We start from the raw sequence: 25,947 nt of genomic DNA, 5'->3' as shown, positions 1-25,947 counted from the left end.
GCTGGGTAAGGGCAGTGTGGAGTGCAATAGAGATTGCATCATCTGTGGATCTGTTGGGGCGGTATGCAAATTGGAGTCGGTTTAGAGTTTCTGGGATGATTGTGTTGATGTGACCAGCCTTTCAAAGCATGACCAGCCTTTCAAAGCACTTCATGGCTACAGACGTGAGTGCTATGGGTCGGTAGTCATTTAGGCAGGTTACCTTAGTGTTCTTGGGCACAGGCATTTTGGTGGTCTGCTTAAAACATGTTGGTATTACAGACTCGGACAGGGAGAGGTTGAAAATGTCAGTAAAGACAGCTGCTAGTTGGTCAGCGCAATCTCGCAGTACACAACCCTGGTAATCCGTTTGGCCCTGCGGCCTTGTGAATGTTGACCTGTCTAAAGGTCTTACTCACATCGGCTGCGGAGAGCGTGCATGCATGTTTCAGTGTTATTTGCCTCGAAGAGAGCATAAAAGAAGTTTAGATCGTCCAGTAGGCTTGTGTCACTGAGCAGCTCTCGGCTGTGCTTTCCTCTGTAGCCTGCAATGGTTTGCAGGCCCTGCCACATCCAACGAGCGTCATTGCCGTAGTACGACTCAATCTTAGTCTGGTATTGATGCTTTGCCTGTTTGATGGTTCGTCATAGCGGGATTTCTTATAAGCTTCCGGATGTGAGTCCTGCTCCTTGAAATCGGCAGCTCTAGCCTTTAGCTCAGTGCGGATGCTGCCTGTTATCCATGGTTTCTGGTTGGGGTATGTACGTATGGTCACTGGGGGGACGACGTCATCGATGCACTTAATGATGAAGCCCATGACAGATGTGGTGAACTCCTCAATGCCATTGGAGGAATCCCGGATCATATTCCAGTCTGTGCTAGCAAAACAGTCCTGTAGCTTAACATCTGCTTCATCTCTCCCTCACCCTCCATCTAGTCACTGGTGTTTCCTGCTTTAATTTTTGCTTGTAAGCAGGAATCAGAAGGATAGAATTATGGTCAGATTTGCAAAATGGACGGTGAGGGAGAGCTTTGTATGCATCTATGTGTGTGGAGTATAGGTGGTACAGAGTTCTTTTCCCTCTGGTTGCATATTTAGCATAACAGAAATTAGGTCAAACTGATTAAGTTTCCCTGATTTAACGTCCCCGGCTACTAGGAGCGCCGCCTCTGGGAGAGCGTTTTCTTGTTTGCTTATGGCGGAATACAGCTCATTCAATGCTATCTTGGTGCCAGCCTCTGACTGTGGTGGTATGTAAAACACCTACAAAGAATATAGATGAGAACTTTTTCAGTTGGTAATGTGGTCTGCAGGTTATCATGAGAAACTACTTCAGGCAAGCAATGGCTCGAGACTTCCTTAGATATCGTGCACCACCTGTTGTTTACAAAACTACATAGACCGCCGCCCCTTGTCTTACCAGACGCCGCTGTTCTATCCTGCCTGTACATCGTATAACCAGTCGGCAATATGTTGATATCGTCGTCGTTCAGCCACGACTCCGTGAAGCATAAGATGTTACAGTTTTTAATATCCTGTTGGTAGTTTAATCTTCCCAATAACTTGTCCATTTCATTGTCCAAAGTTTTCATATTTGTGAGCAGAATTGAGGGGAGTGGGGGCATATTTGATCGCCTCCTACTCCTCAGAAGGAAACTCGCCGTCCGGCCTCTCTTTCTCCGCCTCCTCTTCACGCAGATCACTGGGGTCGGGGCCTGTTTCCAAGGGAAACAGGCGTATATCCTCCGCCTCGGGCTCATCAGAGTCACAAAAGAAGTAAAAGCATTCTGCTAGACCGTGGTGAGTAATAGCAGTCCTGATGTCTAGAAGTTATTTTCGGTCATAAGAGACAGTAGCGGCAACATTTTGTACAAAAATAGTACAAAAAGAAGTTACAATCAACGCAGATATACAAACTAAAAAACAATCGTTGGGGGCACATAAAACTTCTGCCGCCATTTTACCTTGATGAGGTTCTACCGACTGGACGTTTCTGCGCCCCTCGTTAGTGCATACAGTGCTTGTTTTCGGGACTTCTGAGGGTTGATCCTGTCTAGACTTGAGTTCAGAGAGTATATGAGCGCTATATCCCCAGAAGTAAAAGACTGAACGAGTAATTGAAATAGAATTTAGGGTTACTTAACATAACCCCGGTTCTCCGATATTAAGAGTGAGGTCTCTTCACGCTTTGTGTAAGAAAGACGAACATGTACTTACAAGTGAAGATAAGAGCGGACTACGGCACCTTATATGGGAAGTGGAGTGGTCCACTATTGGCCGTTGCTCCTGTCTGTATACGACAGACGTTGTGTGATTGGATCTTCCATTCCATCATGAGTGATCTCGCGCATAATACACTGCTCAAAAAAATAAAGGGAACACTTAAACAACACAATGTAACTCCAAGTCAATCACACTTCTGTGAAATCAAACTGTCCACTTAGGAAGCAACACTGATTGACAATAAATTTCACATGCTGTTGTGCAAATGGAATAGACAACAGGTGGAAATTATAGGCAATTAGCAAGACACCCCCAATAAATGAGTGGTTCTGCAGGTGGTGACCACAGACCACTTCTCAGTTCCTATGCTTCCTGGCTGATGTTTTGGTCACTTTTGAATGCTGGCGGTGCTTTCACTCAGTGGTAGGATGAGACGGAGTCTACAACCCACGCAAGTGGCTTAGGTAGTGCAGGTCATCCAGGATGGCACATCAATGCGAGCTGTGGCAAGAAGGTTTGCTGTGTCTGTCAGCGTAGTGTCCAGAGCATGGAGGCGCTACCAGGAGACAGGCCAGTACATCAGAAGACGTGGAGGAGGCCGTAGGAGGGCAACAAAACAGCAGCAGGACCGCTACCTCCGCCTTTGTGCAAGGAGGAGCAGGAGGAGCACTGCCAGAGCCCTGCAAAATGACCTCCAGCAGGCCAAAAATGTGCATGTGTCTGCTCAAACGGTCAGAAACAGACTCCATGAGGGTGGTATGAGGGCCCGACGTCCACAGGTGGGTGTTGTGCTTACAGCCCAACACCGTGCAGGACGTTTTGCATTTGCCAGAGAACACCAAGATTGGCAAATTCGCCACTGGCGCTCTGTGCTCTTCACAGATGAAAGCAGGTTCACACTGAGCACATGTGACAGATGTGACAGAGTCTGGAGACGCCGTGGAGAACGTTCTGCTGCCTGCAACATCCTCCAGCATGACCGGTTTGGCGGTGGGTCAGTCATGGTGTGGGGTGGCATTTCTTTGGGGGGCCGCACAGCCCTCCATGTGCTCGCCAGAGGTGGCCTGACTGCCATTAGGTACCGAGATGAGATCCTCAGACCCCTTGTGAGACCATATGCTGGTGCGGTTGTCCCTCGGTTCCTCCTAATGCAAGACAATGCTAGACCTCATGTGGCTGGAGTGTGTCAGCAGTTCCTGCAAGAGGAAGGCATTGATGCTATGGACTGGCCCGCCCGATCCCCAGACCTGAATCCAATTGAGCACATCTGGGACATCATGTCCCGCTCCATCCACCAACGCCACGTTGCACCACAGACTGTCCAGGAGTTGGCGGATGCTTTAGTCCAGGTCTGGGAGGAGATCCCTCAGGAGACCATCTGCCACCTCATCAGGAGCATGCCCAGGCATTGTAGGGAGGTCATACAGGCACGTGGAGGCCACACACACTACTGAGCCTCATTTTGACTTGTTTTAAGGACATTACATCAAAGTTGGATCAGCCTGTAGTGTGGTTTTCCACTTTAATTTTGAGTGTGACTCCAAATCCAGACCTCCGTTCAGTCATTCAGATCTAGGATGTGTTATTTTAGTGTTCCCATCATTTTTTTGAGCAGTGTATAATAGAACCGGGTTATGTTAAGTTATTTTTAGTATGCAGTTAGACTGCAGCTCTGCAGCAGCATACAGCTCTGCTCTTTCCTTCTCATTATTTTCTTTCACTCTCTGTCTGTTGCTATCCTCTCTCTCTCTCTTTCTGTCACTATCCTCTCTCACACACTGTATGTCGCTATCCTCTCTCTCTCTCTGTCTGGCCTTATCCTTTCTCTCAAACACAAACACTCTGCTTCCTGTCCTTCTCTCTCCTCTCCCTCCTGATGTCTTTCAGGAATATTAAAGTCCGCAGCTGTACTGTACTCGTGAAGCAAAGTAGCTCAGTTGTAGTTCATTTCCCTCTTCTGTAGAACTAAATCATTGTGAGAGGAAGGAGAGGATGAAAGGAGGTCAAAGTACTAAAGGAAAGATTTAGGGAAAGGGAAGAGATGAGAGCATGAGAGTCGAAATTCACATACACATCCTCATTTACACTGTATCATGAAGACAACACACCCACACACACCCACCCACCCAGCCAGACACACACACAAACACCCATATACAGACACACACACAAACGGTGTCAAGGGATGTGAGGGAAGTTGTGGGGGTGAGGAAGTGGAGGAACATGTTGTATTATTAATGTTGAAATGCATTCTGGGTAACTGTGCAGTCAGCTCCTTTTCCACCTTCGTCTACTGCCACAGCATCAACTCACAGACACACACTCTAACGCGTACACACACACACACACACAAACTCTCACACACACACTCTCTCACGCACGCACGCACACATGCATGCGCACACACATACACCTCATCCAAGTTGAAGATCAGGGAGATTCTTCCCCTTGGGCGAAAACCAAACCGCGATCAAGCCGTAGCTGCTTAAATATTGAAGATGGAGAGGCGAAGGGTTGAAAGTCAAATTCAAAGCAGCACATTTGTGCATGGTCTGCGTGTCTCTTCAGTGTGTGTGTGTACTATGCATGGAGTTTATGAATATGTCATGTAGCAGAACAAGACTAACGAACAGGCTAGCTCAGCCCGGACTATCAGTTCACTGACCATCACACATATAGAAGACAGCAGGGAAAGACTTAGAGGAATGATTTCATACCATCAACCTCCTGTTACTCTTAGCTTCTGGCAAAACGTTTCAGCCTTGTTGCTGTTGTGCAACTGACTAGGTATCCACTTTCCCCCTGCGAGCTTGCAGATATAAACTCTTGTGGTTCCCAGGAGAGCAGAGGTCTGGGATCGATAGATGAATGCATTAATAGCAAACAGGGTGATGATAGAAGGGCAAAGACTTAATAAAGCACTGGAAATAATATTTGTTTTTTCTCTATCATTCTCTCTCTCTCTCCTAACCCTCCTTATCCCACTACTTTCCTTCGCTATACCCCTACTCTTCATTTTTCTCTTCCTCTCCTCCCACCTCTCATCCCCTCTCCCCTCCTACTCCTCTCCTCCATTCACCCCTTCTCCCCCCTCCTCCTCTCCTCCCCCCCTCCAGGTGTGTGTCTGGTGATGGGCTGTATAATCTACCCTGATGGCTGGGACAGTGATGAGGTGCGGAGGATGTGCGGTGAGCAGACAGACAAGTACTCCCTGGGAGCGTGCTCCATGCGTTGGGCTTACATCCTGGCTATCATGGGGGTCCTGAATGCCCTCATGCTCTCCTTCCTGGCCTTCGTACTGGGCAACAGGCAGGACGGACTCATGACCGAGGAACTGCTGGCCGAGAGCAAGGGTAATACTGGAGAATAGTCAATGCAGTCCATTAGGACCCGTACACACTGTTGCTCCACTATACCTTTATTTGACTAGTTACTTGACAATGTCTTGATCAAAAGTGGTAGGGAACTAACCAAATAAAGGTATGGTGGAGCAATAGGAGCATTTTGGAGCAAATCATGTGCTGTGCAGTTCCTATAAGTGTAGAAGACACTATGAATACACTGCAAGCAAGCAGCACACAAACAGGACACAGAGACACACACACACACACACTGTCGTGATGTGACTATCATTAATCTGATGACTGTTATTTATTTCATCAACTAACTATGTTTAATTGATACTCAATTAAATGAATCATGTAAAAATTAACTCATTGGAAATTTGGGGCACCAAAGGAAAAGTTGTTTAATGAGTTACCATTTCCCGAATTAACTAAAGAATATATGGATATCATTACAGTCACTAAATAATAATTTCCTCATATCATTCTTGTTCTGAACGTCGTAGATCTGCACAAACCCGGGTCTCACTGATCATTCCATACCACACATTGATTTGATAATTTATTTACTAACACTAAATGATAACATAGGATACACACACACGGTATAGGTTATTGATTGTAAACTTAATACGACGACAACAAGTCCCTGGCAGTCTAACGCAATATGACACTTGTTACACAAGATGGAGAGTTAAAAAGAGAGAGAAAGAGAGGGAGAGAAAGAGAAGCAACACTTGGATACATTTGGGAACTATGCTCACAGTCACCGTAATACCATGCCCCGAACTGCCTCTCTTTTGGGCAAGAAGTAATGCATGTATTTACGTGTTGAAGATCAGCATCGGGTATCTCTGCCGGGCCCAGGCCTTCGTGGGCAGGGTTTCACTTGGTGAGGAGGGTTCAATTGGGCCTTCTTATTTCAGATGGCCTTCTCCTTTTGTTCTCTGGTGTAAGTCTCTGATTGTCCACAAGAGGTCACAATGTCCATCGTGTCTGTTTACTTGCACTCGTTCTGGAAGAGTGGTCTCCTGAGGATGGCTAATCAGCCGTGTTGATGATCCCAGATTGGTGAAAGCAGTGTAGGAAACAATGATTTGAAGAGAAGAACCGGATGGTCCTACTTAAAATCACCTTCTTAGATACAGTTCAGTTACTCGACCATAGCATTGATTGTTAAGGGGTTATTTTGTCTTCTTCAACCTCATGTTGCATTCTGGGGTCGTGACTATCGTAGACCTCGCTGCAGCTGTGGTCCGTTTTAGTTTGTTCATTCTTAACTCAATCTTGTTATACCCTCGGGTAAAACGGGGGGGTGTTCGTCATCCACACATGCTCTCTGGGCTACTTGGGGAGGGGCTAGTTACGAGGCAAGGTATCAGAATTACTATGATCTCGTTACAAAACTAAAATCACAAAAATATAATTTTTATCCTTGATATTTTCTACACAATGTAAAGAATGTAAACCTAATAAACACAGTGTAAAAGCTCTTGAAGTTAAAATGTATTCGTTATAACGTGTTTATAATCATTTTAATGACATCACAAAATAGACATACATTTTCCATATTCCATTCGAATGTTGAAATATAATGTCCCAGTGTCCATTGTTTGATGTTGAAGTTTTTAGGCGGCAAACTCTTCTGTAACACAAAGAGACATTCCATTCGCCCAAATTAGACCCCAAAAGGAATCATCGGCTGCCTAAAGTTTGCGATTGACGTGAGGTGTCATAAAACCCCCTCATATTGACGCTAATCCACCGTAACCTGATCCTTGGATCCTCACAGGAGAGTCATGACAACACACACACACTCATGTGCGGATGCATGCTAAAACACACACATATATGAGAGTACACTCTTAGAAATAAAATGTGGTAAGTAGAACCGTGCCTTCAGAAAGTATTCACACCCCTTTACTTTTTCCACATTTTGTTGAGAATTTAAAGTGGATTACATTGAGATTTTGTGTCACTTATCTACCTACATACAATACACCATAATGTCAAAGTGCACATTTCTTTGTAGAACATTTTAGAAATGAATTAAAATGAAAAGCTGAAATGGGCAATAAGTATCCAACCCCTTTGTTATGGCAAGCCTAAATAAATTCAGGAGTGAGTCCATGCATAATAAGTTGCATGAACTTATTCCGTGTTCTATAATATTGGTTCATGTGGTTTTTGAATGACTTCACCATCTCTAGAACCCCACACATACCTGTAAGGTCCCTCAATCGAGTAGTGAATGTCAAGCATAAATTCAACCACAAAGACTAGGGAGGATTTTTTTATGTGTCGCAAAGAAGGATACCGATTGGTAGATTTGTAATATCAAGAAAAGCAGATGCTGCGTATCCCTTTGAGCATGGTGAAGTTATTCATTAGGCTTTGGATGGTGTGTCAATACACCCAGTCACTACAAAGATACAGGCTTCCTTCCTAACGCAATACTAACCCTAAATGACAGAGTGAAAAGAAAGAAGTTTGTACAGAATACAATTATTCTGAAACATGTATCCTATTTGCAACAAAGCAATTAAACATGAACTGCGTAACTATGTGTGTATAGGTGTTTTTGAAGACCTCTCTGGCAAGAATGCAGTATTTGTTGTTGTTGATTTGAACATGGTATCCAAGAAACCCCAGCTCTCATTGTTATTCGCAGCTGGGATGAAGTAGCATCAACATCCGCTCTGAGACTTTGTGGCTGTGTTATCTAGTGACAACCCAAAAGTGTCGGGAAATTTGAGACTGTGCGATAACAGTTATGGACAAGATTGAAGATAACTCAATTCCATTTGAGCAACAATGTCTTCAGAAAAGGTACACTTTTTTTTATACATGTTATAATATTTACGTTGTCAGCCAGAAAGGTAGATAACGTGAGACAAAGGAAGGGAGAGAGAGACAGAGAGAGAGAGAGAGAGACACAGCTGCGTGTGAGCTCTAACATTTTTCAGCATGTTGTTTTACCAAAAAAATGATTTGAAGTTAGATAAACTTGGATTTTACAACAGGGACTTATACAGGATACTACCCTTCACAGCATAACCTTCACTCCAGATTCAAAACTCCAAACCTACAACCTAATTTTGGACAAAATTACCTGGAAGGATTACAACTACCAAGGATTCCTTTTCCCTGGCAAAACAGAGGGCGCTCTGGCAAACAAACAGCACCTGAGGACACCTTCCAACCTGGAACTGAGACAGACCAGATACAACTTCAGTTAGCACTGAGGTGTGAAGTGAGAGGTGTTGATGCCTTTGAGCCCAACAAATGTCAGGAGTCTCACAGGTTACCCCACCCAAATCCAGAGGCCTTTGAAGCTCTATCCCACTGTTCAGAGACCATCCACTGACATTTTATACAAGAAATCTGCCTCCAGAAATAAAAGTTTCTCCGAAGTGGGTGTGACACCTACTCCCGTTGCGTGCTACACTGCTGCTTGGATTCCACCTGGCGATCTGTTCACCATCTGCCCTGGCTTGTCTCCCCCTGTCTGGTACAGGTACCCCCACCACACTCCCCCCTCTCTACCGAGCTTTCGCTCGCCTCCAGGACACAGGCACTGTTGGGGCGAGTGACTCTGAACTTACAATGGTTAGCCCCATGTCGTTATATATTTTTCCTTGTGCATTTTCCTACTTTCCTTATGACTCCTGCACGCATTGCTGACAATTAACTTTTTTATTTACCCAACCTGTGGGACAGACTATGTTTGGTCCCACACTCAGGACTCTGACTCTCTATTGGTTACACAGACTTTTGGCCTCCCATCCTATTCTAACCACCTCTCGCCGGCTTTGTATTCATGTTACCTGATGAAATTGCTGTACAGTAGCATCATGTTGCCATCTAATGAACATTCAAATGTCATAAATCAACACTGCAGAGCTCTCCCTGTCCTCTGCAGTGCCTTGATTGTATTACTGTTGATGATATCTGGAAATGTGCATGTACACCCTGGCCTATCTACTGTTGTTAGCCCAAATTCTGATATCTGCTTCATTGATTTCTGCTCTCGTAAAAGCCTGGGTTTTCTGCACATTAACACTAGAAGCTTATTACCTAAAATGGATCAATTGAAAGTGTGGGTTCACAGCTCCAATATGTTGGAGACGTGGTTAAGGAAGAGTGTTTTGGATACTGATGCTAAACTTTCTGGTTATAACCTTTTTTGGCAAGACAGATCTTCCAAAGGTCGGAGAGTGGCAATCTTTACCAAGGATCACCTTCAGTGCTTGGTTGTCTCCACCAAGTCTGTCCCCAAACAATTTGATTTACTGGTTTTAAGCAATACACTTTAAAATAGCTCTACTTTGACTGTTGCTGGGTGTTATCATCCTCCATCAGCACCGGCCTATACCATACCTGCTCTCTCCTGGCCCCTTACACTAAGACTGAATTTGTCCTGATAGGTGACTTAAAATGGGACATGCTTAAACTTGACCCCCCTCCCCTCCCAGAAAATCTGGGTTAGATGGTTTAGACCCTTTCTTCTTTAAGGTTGCTGCCCCTATCATCACCAAGCCTATCTCTGACCTTTTTAACCTGTCTCTCCTCTCTGGGGAGGTTCCCATTGCTTGGAAGGCAGCCACTGTGCATCCTTTATTTAAAGGGGGAGATCAAGCTGATCTTATGTTATAGACCTATTTCTATTTTGCCCTGTATATCAAACATGTTGGAAAAACTGACTGTCTTTCTTGATGTCTATAGTATTCTCTCTGGTATGCAATCTGGTTTCCGCTCAGGTTATGTTTGTGTCACTGCAAATTTAAAGGTCCTCAATGTCGTCACCATTGCCCTTGATTCTAAGCAATGTTGTGCTGCTATTTTTATTGACTTGGCCAAATCTTTTGATATGGTAGACCACTCCATTATTTGGGCCGGCTAAGGAGTATTGGTGTCTCTGAGGGGTCTTTGGCCTGGTTTGCTATCTAACTCTCTCAAAGAGTGCAGTGTATAAAGTCAGAAAATCTGCAGTTTCAGACACTGCCTGTCACCAAGGGAGTACCCCAAGGCTCGATGCTAGGCCCCACGCTCTTCTCAATTTACATAAAAAACATAGATCAGGCATTAGGAAGCTCTCTCATCCATTTATATGCAGATGATACAGTCTTATACTCAGCTGGCCCCTCCCCGGATTATGTGTTAAATGCTCTACAACAAAGCTTTATTAGTGTCCAACAAGCTTTCTCTGCCCTTAACCTTGTTCTGAACACCTCCAAAACAAGAGGTCATGTGGTTTGGTAAGAAGAATGCCCCTCACCCCACAGGTGTGATAACTACCTCTGAGGCTTTATAGCTTGAGGTAGTCACCTCATACAAGTACTTGGGAGTATGGCTAGACTGTACACTGTCCTTCTTTCAGCACATATCAAAGCTGCAGGCTAAAGTTAAATCTAGACTTGGTTTCCCCTATCATATTTGCTCCTCTTTCACTCCAGCTGCCAAACTAACCCTGATTCAGATGACCATCAGTACCCATGCTAGATTACGGAGACGTAATTTATAGATCGGCAGGTAAGGGTGCTCTCGAGCGGCTAGATGTTCTTTACTATTCGGCCATCATATTTGCCACCAATGCTCCTTATAGGACACATCACTACACTCTAAACTCTTCTGTAAACTGGTCATCTGGCCACTGGTTGATGGTTATTTATAAAAAAACTTTGGCCTCACTCCACCCTATCTGACATATCTACTACAGCTCTCATCCTCCACATACAACACCCATTCTGCCAGTCACATTCTGTTTAAGGTCCCCAAAGCACACACATCCCTGGGTCGCTCATCTTTTCAATTCACTGCAGCTAGCGACTGGAACGAGCTGCAATAAACACTCAACCTGGACAGTTTTATCTCTTCATTCAAAGCCTCAATCATGGAGACTCTTACTGACTGTTGTAGCTGTTTTGCGATGTATTGTCTCTACTTTCTTGCCCTTTGTGCTATTGTCTGTGCCTAATAATTTTGTACCCTGCTACCATGTTGCGCTGCTGCTATGTTGTGTTGCTACCATGTTGTGTTGCTACCATGCTGTTTTGTCGTGTGTTGCTGACAGGCTATGTTGTTGTCTGAGGTCTCTATTTATGTAGTGTTGTCTCTCTTGTCGTGGTGTGTGTTTTATCCTATATTTTTATTTATTTATTAGTATTTTTAATCCCAGCCCCCATCCTCACAGGAGGCCTTTTATTTTGCCTTTTGGTAGGCTATCCTTGTAAATAAGAATTTAGAAGGACAGCCTTAACCTTTATTTCCTAGTTAAATAAAGGTTAAATTAAAAAAATAGCCATTTCAAGGTAGCTAGCTAACTTAGTTATTTGTAGCTAGCTACATGTTTGATAATCGCTACCATGAGTTTCCCTGCCTGGTGCAAGATAACAATATGACCAGTGCTGACCTGTCATTCAGGGCTCTGCCCCAGATGTTTATATATATATAGGCCTGTTTTGCATGTTATTTTCGGAATAATAATACATGTCACAAAACAGTTTGCAAACAATGTAAAAAATAAATAAAATAGATATATCATACAAACATTGTCTCTTTTTTGCCCTCTTGACTAAGCCAGCTCCAAAATGGAGGTGTTTCAGCCTAGGTTAGTGCTTTTTGTGGTGGTGGGGGAGCCAGCGGAATATAGGGAGCATATGGCTTGGTAATGTTCTATAGTTGCGCCGTGATTGGCTCAGTGTTCTGTCACTCATGAGGACACTACATCACCTCAGAATTTACGGGGAGAGCTCTACAATTCTAGCCTCTTTGGTGCTGCCATAGAGTTACATTAGAAGTGCCCATCCAAGAGGCTCAAGGTCATTGGGCACAGATAAAATGATGTCAAATCACGTTATATCTAGAGTAGCTTTGATTGGACTGATCAACATCATTCTTTCAAAATCTTAGCTAGCAAGCTAGCAGTCATCATCATGAATCAAGATGACAATCTACTGGCAAATCCTTTTCAATCCTTGTCATATGAAGAGAAATAATGAGAAATGTCGGCCCATAATAATGGCCCATGTTCTGAATTCTGTCGCTGTACATTTCAAAAGTGCTGAACAAATAGTTATTGACTACGTACGTCCTAACTCGCCCATTAATGTCTTAATCGAAATTATGGATTGCCTCTAATCCACTCGTCGTCCCCTTATGTCATAGTTTGTTCATCTCAATTGTCTGTAGAAACCACATTTGTTTAAACAAGTCAGCCATATCAGCTGTTTTTTTAAAGGCAGTAAATGAGGCTGAATGAACTGTCTCGCTGCCAGACAAGTCTCTGCTGATAGCCAGGTGTAGCAGTGGTAAGGTGTGGTCAGCTTTATGTAGGCCCTAACAGTTTATGGGCACCGTTTGTCACCATTATACTGCAATGAATGTATTGTTTAGTGATGCGTTGTGTGGTGGCTTTGATTTACAAGATTTACATGCTTTAATCACCACTGAAAATGATGATAGCTTTAGTACATTAGTTATCACACTTGCATAAAAAAAGCTGTGTAAAAGGAAGAATTTTGACTGTCATAGCTCTTTATGGAAAATAACCTTGGATTTGGCAGGTCCTTTGCCTTTCTCTGACTCCTATACTAGCTAGCTAGCTAATAATATTATGGGCATGGCTCCTTGTCTTGATTCTTGAGAGCTATGGCTATGAAGGTGTGTATTGATTGTAAAAGTGTAATTTTGACCATCATAGCTCTCCATTCATAGAATATAACATTGGCTTTGGCATGCATTCAATCCTTTGTCCTTCTGACTCCTAGCTATAATAGTTAGCTAATAACATCACTGAGAAAACCCGTCACTAATTGTGCACACCACAAAATGTAGTGGGAAAATCCGACCCGACTGGGAAAATGAATACCAGTGAATACAGCAGTTCTCAGGCAAGCTAGGGGCGCACTATTGTCACTGTCACTGTGGATGACCACTAGCGACTTACACGGAACCAAAACCAGCTGCGTGCGTGCACCATAGTGTATACATGTATTTTGTCCCCCGAAACGAGAAAACAACACGCAAGTTAAATATATCAAAACAAACTCTTAACCAATGACATAAATTTGGGGACAGGTCGAAAAGCATTAAACATTTATGGCAATTTCGCTAGTTAGCTTGCATTTGCTAGCTAATTTGTCCTATTTAGCTAGCTTGCTGTTGCTAGCTAATTTGTCCTGGGATATAAACAATAGGTTGTTATTTAACCTGAAATGCACAAGGTCCTCTACTCCGACAATTAATCCACACATAAAACGGTCAACCGAATAATTTCTAGTCATCTCTCCTGCTTCCATGCTTTGTCATCTTTGAACTTATATGGTGATTGGCATCTAAACTTTCATAGTATTACCACGACGAATGGAAAAACAGTCTTTCAATCACCCACGTGGTTTTAACCAATGAGGAGATGGAACGTGGGTACCTGCTTCTATATAAACCTATGAGGAGATGGGAAAGGCAGGACTTGCAGCGCGATCTGCGTCAGAAATAGGAATTACTTCTATTTTAGCCCTTGGCAACGCAGACGCTCGTTGACGTGCGTGAGGAGTATGGTTGCAATTTTGCAATGTGAGCGGTGTAGTCAGTGGAGCTTTTGAACATTAAAAAAATACAAAAATGTACATATTGCAGCTTTAAGTACTACTGCAAAACATGTGGCAACTAAACTTACTTTTTGTCTTGAATACAAAGCGTTATGTTGTGGCCAAATCCAACTGATTACTACTGTTCATATTTTCCAGCATCATGTTATGGGTATGTTTGTTATCGACAAGGACTAGGGAGGTATTTTTAGGATAAAAATAAAATAATGCAGCCATAAACATAAACAAATCCTAGAGGAAAACCTGATTCATTCTGCTTTCCAACAGATGCTGGGAGACAAATTCACCTTTCAGCAGGGCAATAACCGAAACACAAGGTCAAATCTATACTGGAGTTTCTCACCAAGACGACTTTGCATGTTCCTGAGTGGCCTACTTACAGTTTTGACTTAAATTGGCCTGAAAATCAAATGGCTGTCTAGCAATGATCAACAATAAAGTTGACAGTTTGAAGAATTTTTTAAAGAATAATGATAAGAAGAAAAGTGTAGTGTAGTATGTGTTTCAATGAGACTTCTGCAATTTCTCTTTCTCTCTCTCTCACACACACACACACACACACACACACACACACACATACACATACACACACACACACACACACACACACACATACACACACACACACACACACACACACACACACACACACACACACCAATCAGGCCTTTATGGTAGAGTGGCCAGACGGAAGCCACTCCTCAGTAAAATAAACATGACAGCCCGCTTGGAGTTTTTCAACAGGCACCTAAAGGATTCTCAGACCATGACAAACAAGATTATCTGGTACAATTTTTTATATTGATCTCTTTGACCTGAATGCCAAGCATCATGTCTGAAGGAAACCTGACACCATCCCTACGGTGAAGCATGGTGATGGCAGCATCATGCTGTGGGGATGTTTTTCAGCGGTAGGGAATGGGAGACTGGTCCAGAGTGCTCAGGACCTCAGACTGGGGCTTAGGTTCACCTTCCAACAGGACAATGACCCTAAGCACACACCCAAGACAATGCAGGAGCGGCTTTGGGAAAAAGTCTCTGAATGTCCTTGAGTGGTCCAGCCAGAGCCTGGACTGAACCCGATCGAACTTGAACCCGATCTGGAGAGACCTGAAAATAGCTGTGCAGCGATGCTACCCATCCAAACTGACAGAGCATGAAAGGATCTGCAGAGAAGATTGGGAGAAACTACCAAAATCAGGAGTGCCAAGCTTGTAGTGTCATACCCAAGAAGACTCAAGGCTGTATTCGCTGCCGAAGGTGCTTCAACAAAGTACTGGGTAAAGGGTCTGAATAGTTATGTAAATGTAATATTTTACGGGGGTTTTTTTAAGTATAAATTTGATGAGGCAAAAATTGATGGGATTGATGAGGCAAAACAAATATTTAATAGATTTTAGAATAAGGCTGTAACGTATAACAAAATGTGACCAAAATCTGAATATCTGAATACCTGAATATCTGAATATCTGAATACCAAAATCTTCCCAAATGCATTGGGGCGGCAGGGTAGCCAAGTGGTTAGATCGTTGGAATAGTAACCGAAAGGTTGCAAGTTCGAATCCCCGAGCTGACAAGGTACAAATCTGTCGTTCTGCCCCTGAACAGGCAGTTAACCCACTGTTCCTAGGCTGTCATTGAAAATAAGAATTTGTTCTTAACTGACTTGCCTGGTTAAATAAAGGTAAAAAAAAGTACTGTATATGTAAAATTATTAATGTAATACCAGATACATGCACAAATATTCCCTTATAGGTACCGTTTTAAACATTCTCACATCTTCCTATCGTTTTACATTTATCAGATTACCCACTCCTAATGTTGAAGTTTAAACACCACTAATGCTCAGGCACTATTTAACAGAAAAAACATTTACTATAAAAAGCTTATTCTGAACGGTTCCCAAATAATCGCCAAACAATGCTTTCTTCCAAAAGGGGTTCTTCAGATGAAAATGGTTCTTGATAGAACTCTATCCTTACGCAAACAACCCCGTTGGGGAATGGGATCCCTGTGTAGGTTTTAATGGAACCAGACAACCAAGTGAGTGAGTGAGTGAGAGAGAGAGAGGTTAATTGCAGAAGTAACATTGGCATACTACACTCATGTGACACACAATGCTGGTTGTTATAGATACTACACACACCACTTATCAGTGTATTTTTGCTAAAACAATCTCTATTTTTCTCTCTCCCCCACTGGCTCTATACCTCTCCCCTTCTCTTCTCGCACAGAAGCTGGGAATGCCTAAAACATCCATAGGTAAGTGATCCAAAATACAGTGAAACTGCCCTCACTGACAAACTACATTTTGGCTCCCAAAAACGTATCTATGATTTCAATTAGCAGTGGGGGCCACTTTGCATAAAACTATCATGTCCTATTTAATTGAATATGATTCCAGCAGGCTTGATTGGCATGGAAATGTAATATATGTCCTCACTGTGCTATTGTGGGACTACAGAAGAAATGGGTCCTAAATTGAAATGTCTGTGCATAAACAATTTGATTTGTCACACCCTAACCATGTCCCCCCCCCAGGTGTGTTTCCTAGTGTGTGTGTTCACCGCTCATCACTCTCCAGCTTTTTACCCATCATCCCCAGAAGAGGACAGCACACAATGGCTGTGGGAGAGAGAAGAAAGAGAGAGAGAGGGGGAGAAAGGAGGGAAGAGGAGGAGAAATGGATAGCTGTGGAACTAGACGCCTCCACTCCATTCACACTTGCACGTTCACACTGTAATATTCCACCCCTCACCCTCTAGTTTATAATATATACTGTATCTGCCAATGATATGTACATACGTGTGTCTTTGTTGTCCGTCCTGCTCATAATCCTAGCCCTATCGAGCGTCTCTACCCCACACTACTCCCTTATCACTGAGCCCGTAGAACCCCAGCAGAGACTGACAACCCTTACACAACCGATAATCAACCAAGACAGGGACAGAGACTTTGACTGACCAACTGAAGACGTATGGATTATCTGCAAGAATGTGGATGGGTTGTACTAGGTTGAAGTATTATACTGATACAAATACACAAACACGGTAGTACAGTTCACACATACATAAATGCACGTGGGTGAGCAAATACACACACACACTCATCTAAAGTCACACATGAATACATATCCTTAGACTTTAACCTTGTAATAAATCCATACGCTAACACGTTGAGCAACGGTAGATATTGTATATTAGTGTACCATGCCATCTCATGAGTATGTGTTTATGTTTTAGTTGTGAAAAGAAGGAAATGACCTATTCTCATCTAATATTGGGTGTAAATTTACGATATCTCAAAATAATGTGTGAACTCTTACAAACAAAACCTATCCCTCCTCCTCATTCTCCCCCTCTTCCTCAAAAGCCGTCTTTACTAGAGCACTGTTGTCTAACGTGAGTGGCTACAGTTACTGTATATAGATAATTAATTCTAGTTTTACAAAGTTGGGGCTGAAATATATGTATAAATACTAAAATATAAAAGAAGCACTGTTGTTGGAATTCAGTTTGTTACTCCATTTCAAGCGTATGTCGTCGATGCCCAGCTCAGTTCGTTTTGCACACTACTTGCATTTGAGGAGAATCTCAATGTTTTGTAGTTTGTGGTATGGTATATTCTTATTCACTGTGATGGGGGAGGTATATGACTGTATGTCTGCTCCATATCTTGTAGCTGTTGGGTGAATGCGTGTTTGTATGAGTGTGAATGTATGGGGGTGGGGGTGGGTTGGTTCTTCTATCCTTGTGGGGCTCTAAAATCCCCAAAAGTCTCCATGACAGTAAAATAAGGAAAATTGTCCACCGGGGGGACACTTCCCATGTCCCCATGAGAACAAAGGCTATGTTAGGTTTAAGGTTAGGGTTATATTTAGTGTTAGCGGTTAGGAGTTAGGTTTTGGGTTAAGGAAAATATGATTTTTAATGGAAATCAATTTTAGGTCCCCACGAGGATAGAAGAACAAAACCTGTGTGTGTTTTTTAAATGCACCTTTTTAATGTACCAACACACCAGCCTCGTCTCATAACGACTCTTATACTATATAGTCCTGAACATACAAATGTATTTATTTCCCTCTCTCTTGATCTCTCGCTTTCGCGCTCACTTTCTCTCACTCTTTCTCCATCTCATTCTCTCTCTATTGCACACTCCCTCTCCTTCCCCTTTCCAGCTGTCTCTCTCTTTCTATCTCTCATGTTTTTATGAACGAGTGTGTTTGTCAAATTAACCTTTTTAATGTACCAACACATCAACTCTCTCTTCCATGTTTTTTCAGTATGAGTATGTTTGTTAAATGCACCTTTTTAATGTACCAACACACCAGCCTCATCTCATAACGAGTCTTATAGTATGTAGTCATGTACATATTTATTTATTTCCCTCTCTTGATCTCTCACTTTCTTTCTCTCTCATGTTTCTTTTTCAGTTTGTGTTCATAATTCATTATGGGGACGTGCAGGTAATATTAATTGTGGAGAGGGTCATGTGTAATAATTGATTGATTGATTAATCTAGAAGGCCTGGTGAGGTTATTTAAGTCCTATACCTCCATCATGAGCTGAGGGGAGGAAGAGCAAAAAGAGGGGAAGGAGAAAGGGGATGAATATGAGAAGGAAGAGGTGTGAGCTAATAGTGTTAATACTGTAGGAACGAAAGGCCTGTCCCAGCCTCTTCTGTATGTATTTATGTACCACCAATGTAAATATAAATATATTACAGATACCAAACATTAAGCAAATACATGGACGAGAAGGGTAACGGCAATGGAATAAACAAAGTTATTATAAAGAATATATGAATATGATTAATAAAGGTTTTCACTGTAGAACAATGGTGTGTTTGCCCAGTGTTTTTTAATGGATTTGCATAGATTTTGTGGGCAGTACTGATCACTGGGGGCTCCCGAGTTGGCGCAGCGGTCTAAGGCACTGCATCTCAGTGCTAGAGGTGTCAAGGAAGTCTCAAGGTACTGCTGGCCTGAGTTAGAATACTTCATGATAAGCTGTAGACTATAGTATTTACCAAGAGAGTTTTTCTTCTATATTTTTCGTAGCTGTCTATTTACCACCACAAGCCGATGCTGCATTGTTGGGAAGGGCCCGTAAAGTAAGCATTTCACTGTAATTCTACCCCGGTTGTTTACAAAGAATTTGACAATTAAAATGTAATTATAAAATATTTACCATGGTGGAGAAGTGGCTTCAAAACAGCGCCTCCTGTCAGTCATCTAGTGTATATGCACTGTGTGTACAAAACAAGAAGAACACTTTTCTAATGTTGAGTTGCACTCTCCAACCCCCTTTTGCCCTCAGAACAGCCTTAATTCGTTGGGGCATGGAGTCTACAAGGTGTCAAAGGTGTTCCACAGGAATGCTGGCCCACGTTGATGCCAATGCTTCCCACAGTTGTGTCAAGTTGACTGGATGTCATATGGGTTGTGGACCATTCTTGATAAACACAGGCAGAAAGAGCTGTCATCTTTGTGTATGAGGATATGCTGCCTTTGAAACATAGGTACTGGACCACGGACTGACAGATTCATGATCACATAGCAATACTGCAGGAACTCATGTAGGTTCCTCAATCTCAGAATCAATACAATTTAACAGTGGGACTAGGCAGGGGACCCCGAGGGGTGCACGTTTTGGTTTTTGCCCTAGCACTACACACACAGCCGATTCAAATAATCAAAGCTTGATAATGAGTTGATCATTTGAATCAGCTGTGTAGTGCTACAGCAAAAAAAAAAAATATGCACCCCTTTGGGTCCCGGGGACCGAGTTTGGAAAACACTGCTATAGCCATGTCTGTCGTGTCCGTTTATGACTGCATGTCTGAGCGGCAAAAGCCCAGACCACCTTAGAGAATGTAAACTATGAAGCAGAGCACATGCAATGGAATTGTTCAGTCAATCAGATTAAGAAATAGCTTCAACCGGAGATTAGCAATGAGTCTGAGATCAACTTCACAACTTGTCACAAGGTATTCTGTTTCACAGAAAAGGTCTGTCATGTGAAGTCGATATGAATGGTTTGTTTGTTTATGTCTGAGAGAGAGATTATATCGAGCAGCTTTCAGCGCTTGTGGGGATACTATGCTTTATTTATTTATTTTAATTGTTACAGTAGGCTTACTTTTTATGTTCTCTGTAGGCCTGCCCTAACTACATGTACAGTGGTTGCTCCGCTAAACATTTTTCAATTATGCTGCGGGATTTAGAGGTAATTTGTGGTTTAGTACAGTGCTCTGCGTCACTACTTCATTGCTCCAGACCAGCGCAAGGGGGAGTTAGAGCACTGATTATGCTTTTGGGTCCCAAGGCAGCTGTCTACTGTTGTCTCTGATTGAGAACCATACTTAGGTAGCCTTTTCCCACCTGTGTCTTGTGGGTACTTCTGTACTTTCTGTTTTGTGTGACTGCACCAGACAGAACTGTTTCGTTTGTTCCGCTTTGTTATTTTTTGTTCTAGTGTTCAGTTTTATTAAAAATCATGAACATGTACCACGCTGCACATTGGTCCTCTTCTTCAAACAGCCATTACACACAACTTCAGTATTTATTACTAAAACAGTTGTTACTCTCTTGTTTTTATTCTAAGAGAAACTTAGACTACAATTAGGTGTGGAAATGTTAGGATTATTTTGCTCTTACTGTAGCCTACTACCAACCAGTAACATTTGTATAGAGCCTGAGTGGCGCAGTGGTCTAAGACAATGCGTCTCATTGCAAACTACATTGCTACAAACGCTGGCTGTGACCAGGAGACCCATGAGGCGGAGGAAAACTTTTGGTTTCTCTCCCTCTAAAAACAGAAATATTTCATTATAAATAACAAGCTGACCTTATTTACCAATTAGTAACAATGTCTCACCCCTTGTTCAAGAATGGACTTTTTCTTGTTCATTTTATGTTATTTGAAAACAAAATCATATCCAAAATATTGTTATTTAAAGAAAATGTGATTATTATTCATTTAGAATTACACTGCTCAAAAATAGGGAACACTAAAATGACACATCCTAGATCTGAATGAATGAAATATTTTTATTAAATACTTTTTTATTTACATAGTTGAATGTGCTGACAACAAAATCACACAAATATTATCAATGGAAATCAAATTTATCAACACATGGAGGTCTGGATTTGGAGTCACACTCAAAATTAAAGTGGAAAACCACACTACAGGCTGATTCAACTTTGATGTAATGTCCTTAAAACAAGTCAAAATTAGGCTCAGTAGTGTGTGTGGCCTCCACGTGCCTGTATGACCTCCCTACAATGCCTGGGCATGCTCCTGATGAGGTGGCAGATGGTCTTCTGAGGGATCTCCTCCCAGACCTGGACTAAAGCATCCGCCAACTCCTGGACAGTCTGTGGTGCAACGTGGCGTTGGTGGATGGAGCGAGACATGGTGTCCCAGATGTGCTCAATTGGATTCAGGTCTGGGGAACGGGCGGGCCAGTCCATAGCATCAATGCCTTCCTCTTGCAGGAACTGCTGACACACTCCAGCCACATGAGGTCTAGCATTGTCTTGCATTGGGAGGAACCCAGAGCCAACCGCACCAGCATATGGTCTCACAACGGGTCTGAGGATCTCATCTCGGTACCTAATGGCAGTCAGGCTACCTCTGGCGAGCACATGGAGGGCTGTGCGGCCCCCCAAAGAAATGCCACCACACACCATGACTGACCCACCGCCAAACCGGTCATGCTGGAGGATGTTGCAGGCAGCAGAACGTTCTCCACGGCGTCTCCAGACTCTGTCACGTGCTCAGTGTGAACCTGCTTTCATCTGTGAAGAGCACAGGGCGCCAGTGGCGAATTTTCCGATCTCTGTCAAATGCCAAACATCCTGCACGGTGTTAGGCTGTAAGCACAACCCCCACCTGTGGACGTTGGGCCCTCATACCACCCTCATGGAGTCTGTTTCTGACCGTTTCAGCAGACACATGCACATTTGTGGCCTGCTGGAGGTAATTTTGTAGGGCTCTGGCAGTGCTCCTCCTACTCCTCCTTGCACAAAGGCGGAGGTAGCGGTCCTGCTGCTGGGTTGTTGCCCTCCTACGGCCTCCTCCACATCTCCTGATGTACTGGCCTGTCTCCTGGTAGCGCCTCCATGCTCTGGACACTACGCTGACAGACACAGCAAACCTTCTTGCCACAGCTCGCATTGATGTGCCATCCTGGATGACCTGCACTACCTGAGCCACTTGTGTGGGTTGTAGACTCCGTCTCATCCTACCACTAGAGTGAAAGCACCGCCAGCATTCAAAAGTGACCAAAACATCAGCCAGGAAGCATAGGAACTGAGAAGTGGTCTGTGGTCACTACCTGCAGAACCACTCCTTGCTAATTGCCTATAATTTCCACCGGTTGTCTATTCCATTTGTACAACAGCATGTGAAATTTATTGTCAATCAGTGTTGCTTCCTAAGTGGACAGTTTGATTTCACAGAAGTGTGATTGACTTGGAGTTACATTGTGTTGTTTAAGTGTTCCCTTTATTTTTTTGAGCAGTATATATATATATATATATATATATATATGACACACACTACCGTTCAGAAGTTTGGGGTCACTTAGAAATGTCCTTGTTTTTGTTTGAGAAACAGACACCTCACAAATCCTCAACTGGCAGCTTCATTACATAGTACCCGCAAAACACCAGTCTCAACCTCAACAGTGAAGAGGCGACTCCGAGTTCCTCTGTCCAGTGTCTGTTCTTTTGCCCATTTTTATTGGCCAGTCTGAGATTTGTTTTTTTTCTTTGCAACTCTGCCTAGAAGGCCAGCATCCCGGAGTCGCCTCTTCAACGTTGACGTTGAGACTGGTGTTTTGCAGGTACTATTAAGGATTAGCCCCTTTTTTTCAATTTTCGGCTAAAATGACATACCCAAATCTAACTGCCTGTAGCTCAGGCCCTGAAGCAAGGAGATGCATATTATTGGTACCATTTGAAAGGAAACACTTTGAAGTTTAAGGAAACGTGAAAGGAATGTAGTAGAATAGATCTGGTAAAGGTTAATACAAAATCTTGCCTACCCTTTAGATTATAATACATTTCTGAGACTCAAACCATCTGCCTCCCGTGTCTGCATCTGGGTCTCGCCTTGTGCCCTGATATATTTGGAGATTTCATTTTCAAATAACCTAAAGTGAGGGAGGAAATAGGCCATTCTTGAACATGGTGTGAGACATTCTTGCTAATTTGTAAATAAAGACAGTATGTTATTTAGAATTATTTATTTCTGTTTTTAGAGGGAGAGAAACCAAAAGCCCACCGTCCCCTCATGGGTTTCCCAGTCACAGCTGGCAACGGGTATCGAACCAGCATCTGTAGCAACGCAGTTTGCACTGAGATGCAGTGTCTTAGACCGGGAGGCCCCACCCACAAAGTTTTTAATGCTGATCAATTGCCTTGCACAAAGTATAGATTGTCCTGATATAGTTGCCCATGATGGCTTTGTACAACGCAATCCTCAGATTTCCACACCTTCATTGTATTCTAACCAATACCCAAACATAGATTCAGTGAAAATAAAAATCAAATTGATTTCTCAATACCAGCCCCCATGCTTGTCTCAGAGTAGTGTTGTCTTGACCTCTGAATGCCGTCTTCTCTCCTTTCGACTTGCCTTTTCCATTCATTTTGAAAGAGTATTTTCCGGTAAGCATAATCACTGCTCTAACTCCCCCTTGCGCTGGTCTGGAGCAGTGGCGCAGGGTACCGTACTAAACCACAAATTACCTCTTAAGTCCCACAGCAATATCTCAAAACTTTTAGTAGAGCAATCACTGCATCTGATGTTAGAGAAGCTTCCTTTAAAGAAAACTCTGAGTTATATCGGATAGAAATCTCCAACCAGGTGATGTAAAGCCATAGCAAGTGAGTTTCAAAATTAACAATTTATGATCAATAACATCAAAGGCTGCACTGAAATCAAACAACACAGCTCCAATTACCATTTTTATTATCCACTTATTTTATCTAGTCATCTGTCATCGGAGTCAGTACAGTACAAGATGAGTGCCCATCTCTATATGCATGCTGAAAGTCAGTAGCTAACTTGTTCTCGGAAAAATATCATTGTATTTCTTCAAACACCAGTTTACTAAGAAAAGGCAGCAAACTGATTGGGCTGCTGTCAGAGCCAGCAAACGTGCATTACCATTTTTAGGCAGCGGAATGACTAAGGATACCTTCCACGCCTTTGGACACCCTTTGGTTATAGATGTACCAAATAGGGGTAGCAATACAGTCTACTACCATTCTCAATAGTTTCCCTTCAAGGTTGCCTATTCAAGGTAGCTTATGACTGATAGATAACAGACATCATCAAATTCAAAACAGGCATTAGTCACAGATCTAACACAATTGTTGTCCACTCTAGATGGTTGAGTGATAACCTGGGTGATGTCACAGGCATTAGTCACAGATCCAACACAATTGTTGTCCACTCTCGATGGTTGAGTGATAACCTGGATGATGTCACAGGCATTAGTGTCAGATCTAACACAATTGTTGTCCACTCTAGTTGTTTGAGTGATAACCTGGGTCATGTTACAGGCATTAGTCACAGAAACACCACCATTGTTGTCCACCCTAGTTGTCTGAGTGATAACCTGGTTCAAATTACAGGCATTAGTCATAGATCCAACACTAGTTATATGCACTCTAGTTGGTTGAGTGATAACCTGGGTGATGTCATAGGCATTATTCACAGATTCAACACCATTGATCCAACAACATCTGTCCTCATGCTCCTAGACCTTAGTGCTGCTTTTGATACCATCGATCACCACATTCTTTTGGAGAGATTGGAAACCCAAATTGGTCTACACGGACAAGTTCTGGCCTGGTTTAGATCTTATCTGTAGGAAAGATATCAGTTTGTCTCTGTGAATGGTTTGTCCTCTGACAAATCAACTGTAAATTTCAGTGTTCCTCAAGGTTCCGTTTTAGGACCACTATTGTTTTCCCCAGTCCACCTGGCCGTGCAGCTGCTCCAGTTTTAACTGTTCTGCCTGCGGCTAAGGATCCCTGACCTGTTCACCGGACGTGCTACCTGTCCAAGACCTGCTTTGTGATGGTCACTCCAATACCTTGACTTTGTTGTCCTTCAGCCATTTTGCTATAACTTTGGAAGTATGCGAGGGATTGTCCATTGGAAGACCCATTTGCGACCAAGCTTTAACTGATGTCTTGAGATGTTGCTTCAATATATCCACACCATTTTAATCTCTCATGATTCCATCTATTTCGTGAAGTTCACCAGTCCCTCCTGCAGCAAAGCACCCCCACAACATGATGCTGCCACCCCTGTGCTTCATGGTTGGGTTGGGCATCTAGCTTAGATTGTAGAACGACCAGGGTGTTAAGCATATCTCAGTTTAGGTCACCTAACAGAACGAACTCTGAAGATAGATGGAGTCAATCAATTCACATATGGTGTCCAGGGCACAGCTGGGAGCTGAGGGGGGTCTATAAACAGGCGGCAAGCCTCACTCCTTTTCCCTCCAAACATAACGATGGTCATAATGGCCAAACAGTTCTATTTTTGTTTCATCGGACCAGAGGACATTTCTCCAAAAAGTACAATCTTTGTCCCCATGTGCAGTTGCAAACCATAGTCTGGCTTTTATATGGCTGTTTTGGAACAGTGGCTTCTCCCTTGCTGAGCGGCCTTTCAGGTTATGTGGATATAGGACTTGTTTTACTGTGGATATAGATACGTTTGTACCTGTTTTCTCCAACATCTTCACAAGGTCCTTTGCTGT

General features: G+C 43.0%; 1 protein-coding gene across 3 annotated transcripts in view; it reads left to right on the top strand.

The window, feature by feature from the left end:
- LOC112232335 (LHFPL tetraspan subfamily member 3 protein) overlaps positions 1-19,208 on the top strand; it is a 63,333-nt gene extending 44,125 nt beyond the window's left edge. For 2 of the 3 annotated variants that reach the window (XM_042323404.1, XM_024399302.2), the window contains 3 exons: positions 5,321-5,557; positions 16,392-16,419; positions 16,699-19,208. In XM_042323404.1, the coding sequence (XP_042179338.1) occupies positions 5,321-5,557; positions 16,392-16,408 (254 nt within the window). In that variant the 3' untranslated portion in view covers positions 16,409-16,419; positions 16,699-19,208. The remainder of the gene's footprint in view (positions 1-5,320; positions 5,558-16,391; positions 16,420-16,698) is intronic. The other variant, XM_024399303.2, reaches the window with a different exon arrangement.
- Positions 19,209-25,947: the final 6,739 nt, after the last annotated feature.

This window comes from Oncorhynchus tshawytscha, linkage group LG06 (assembly GCF_018296145.1).
Source record: "Oncorhynchus tshawytscha isolate Ot180627B linkage group LG06, Otsh_v2.0, whole genome shotgun sequence".
NCBI lineage: Eukaryota > Metazoa > Chordata > Actinopteri > Salmoniformes > Salmonidae > Oncorhynchus > Oncorhynchus tshawytscha.
This window is presented reverse-complemented; position numbering and strand designations above follow the sequence as displayed.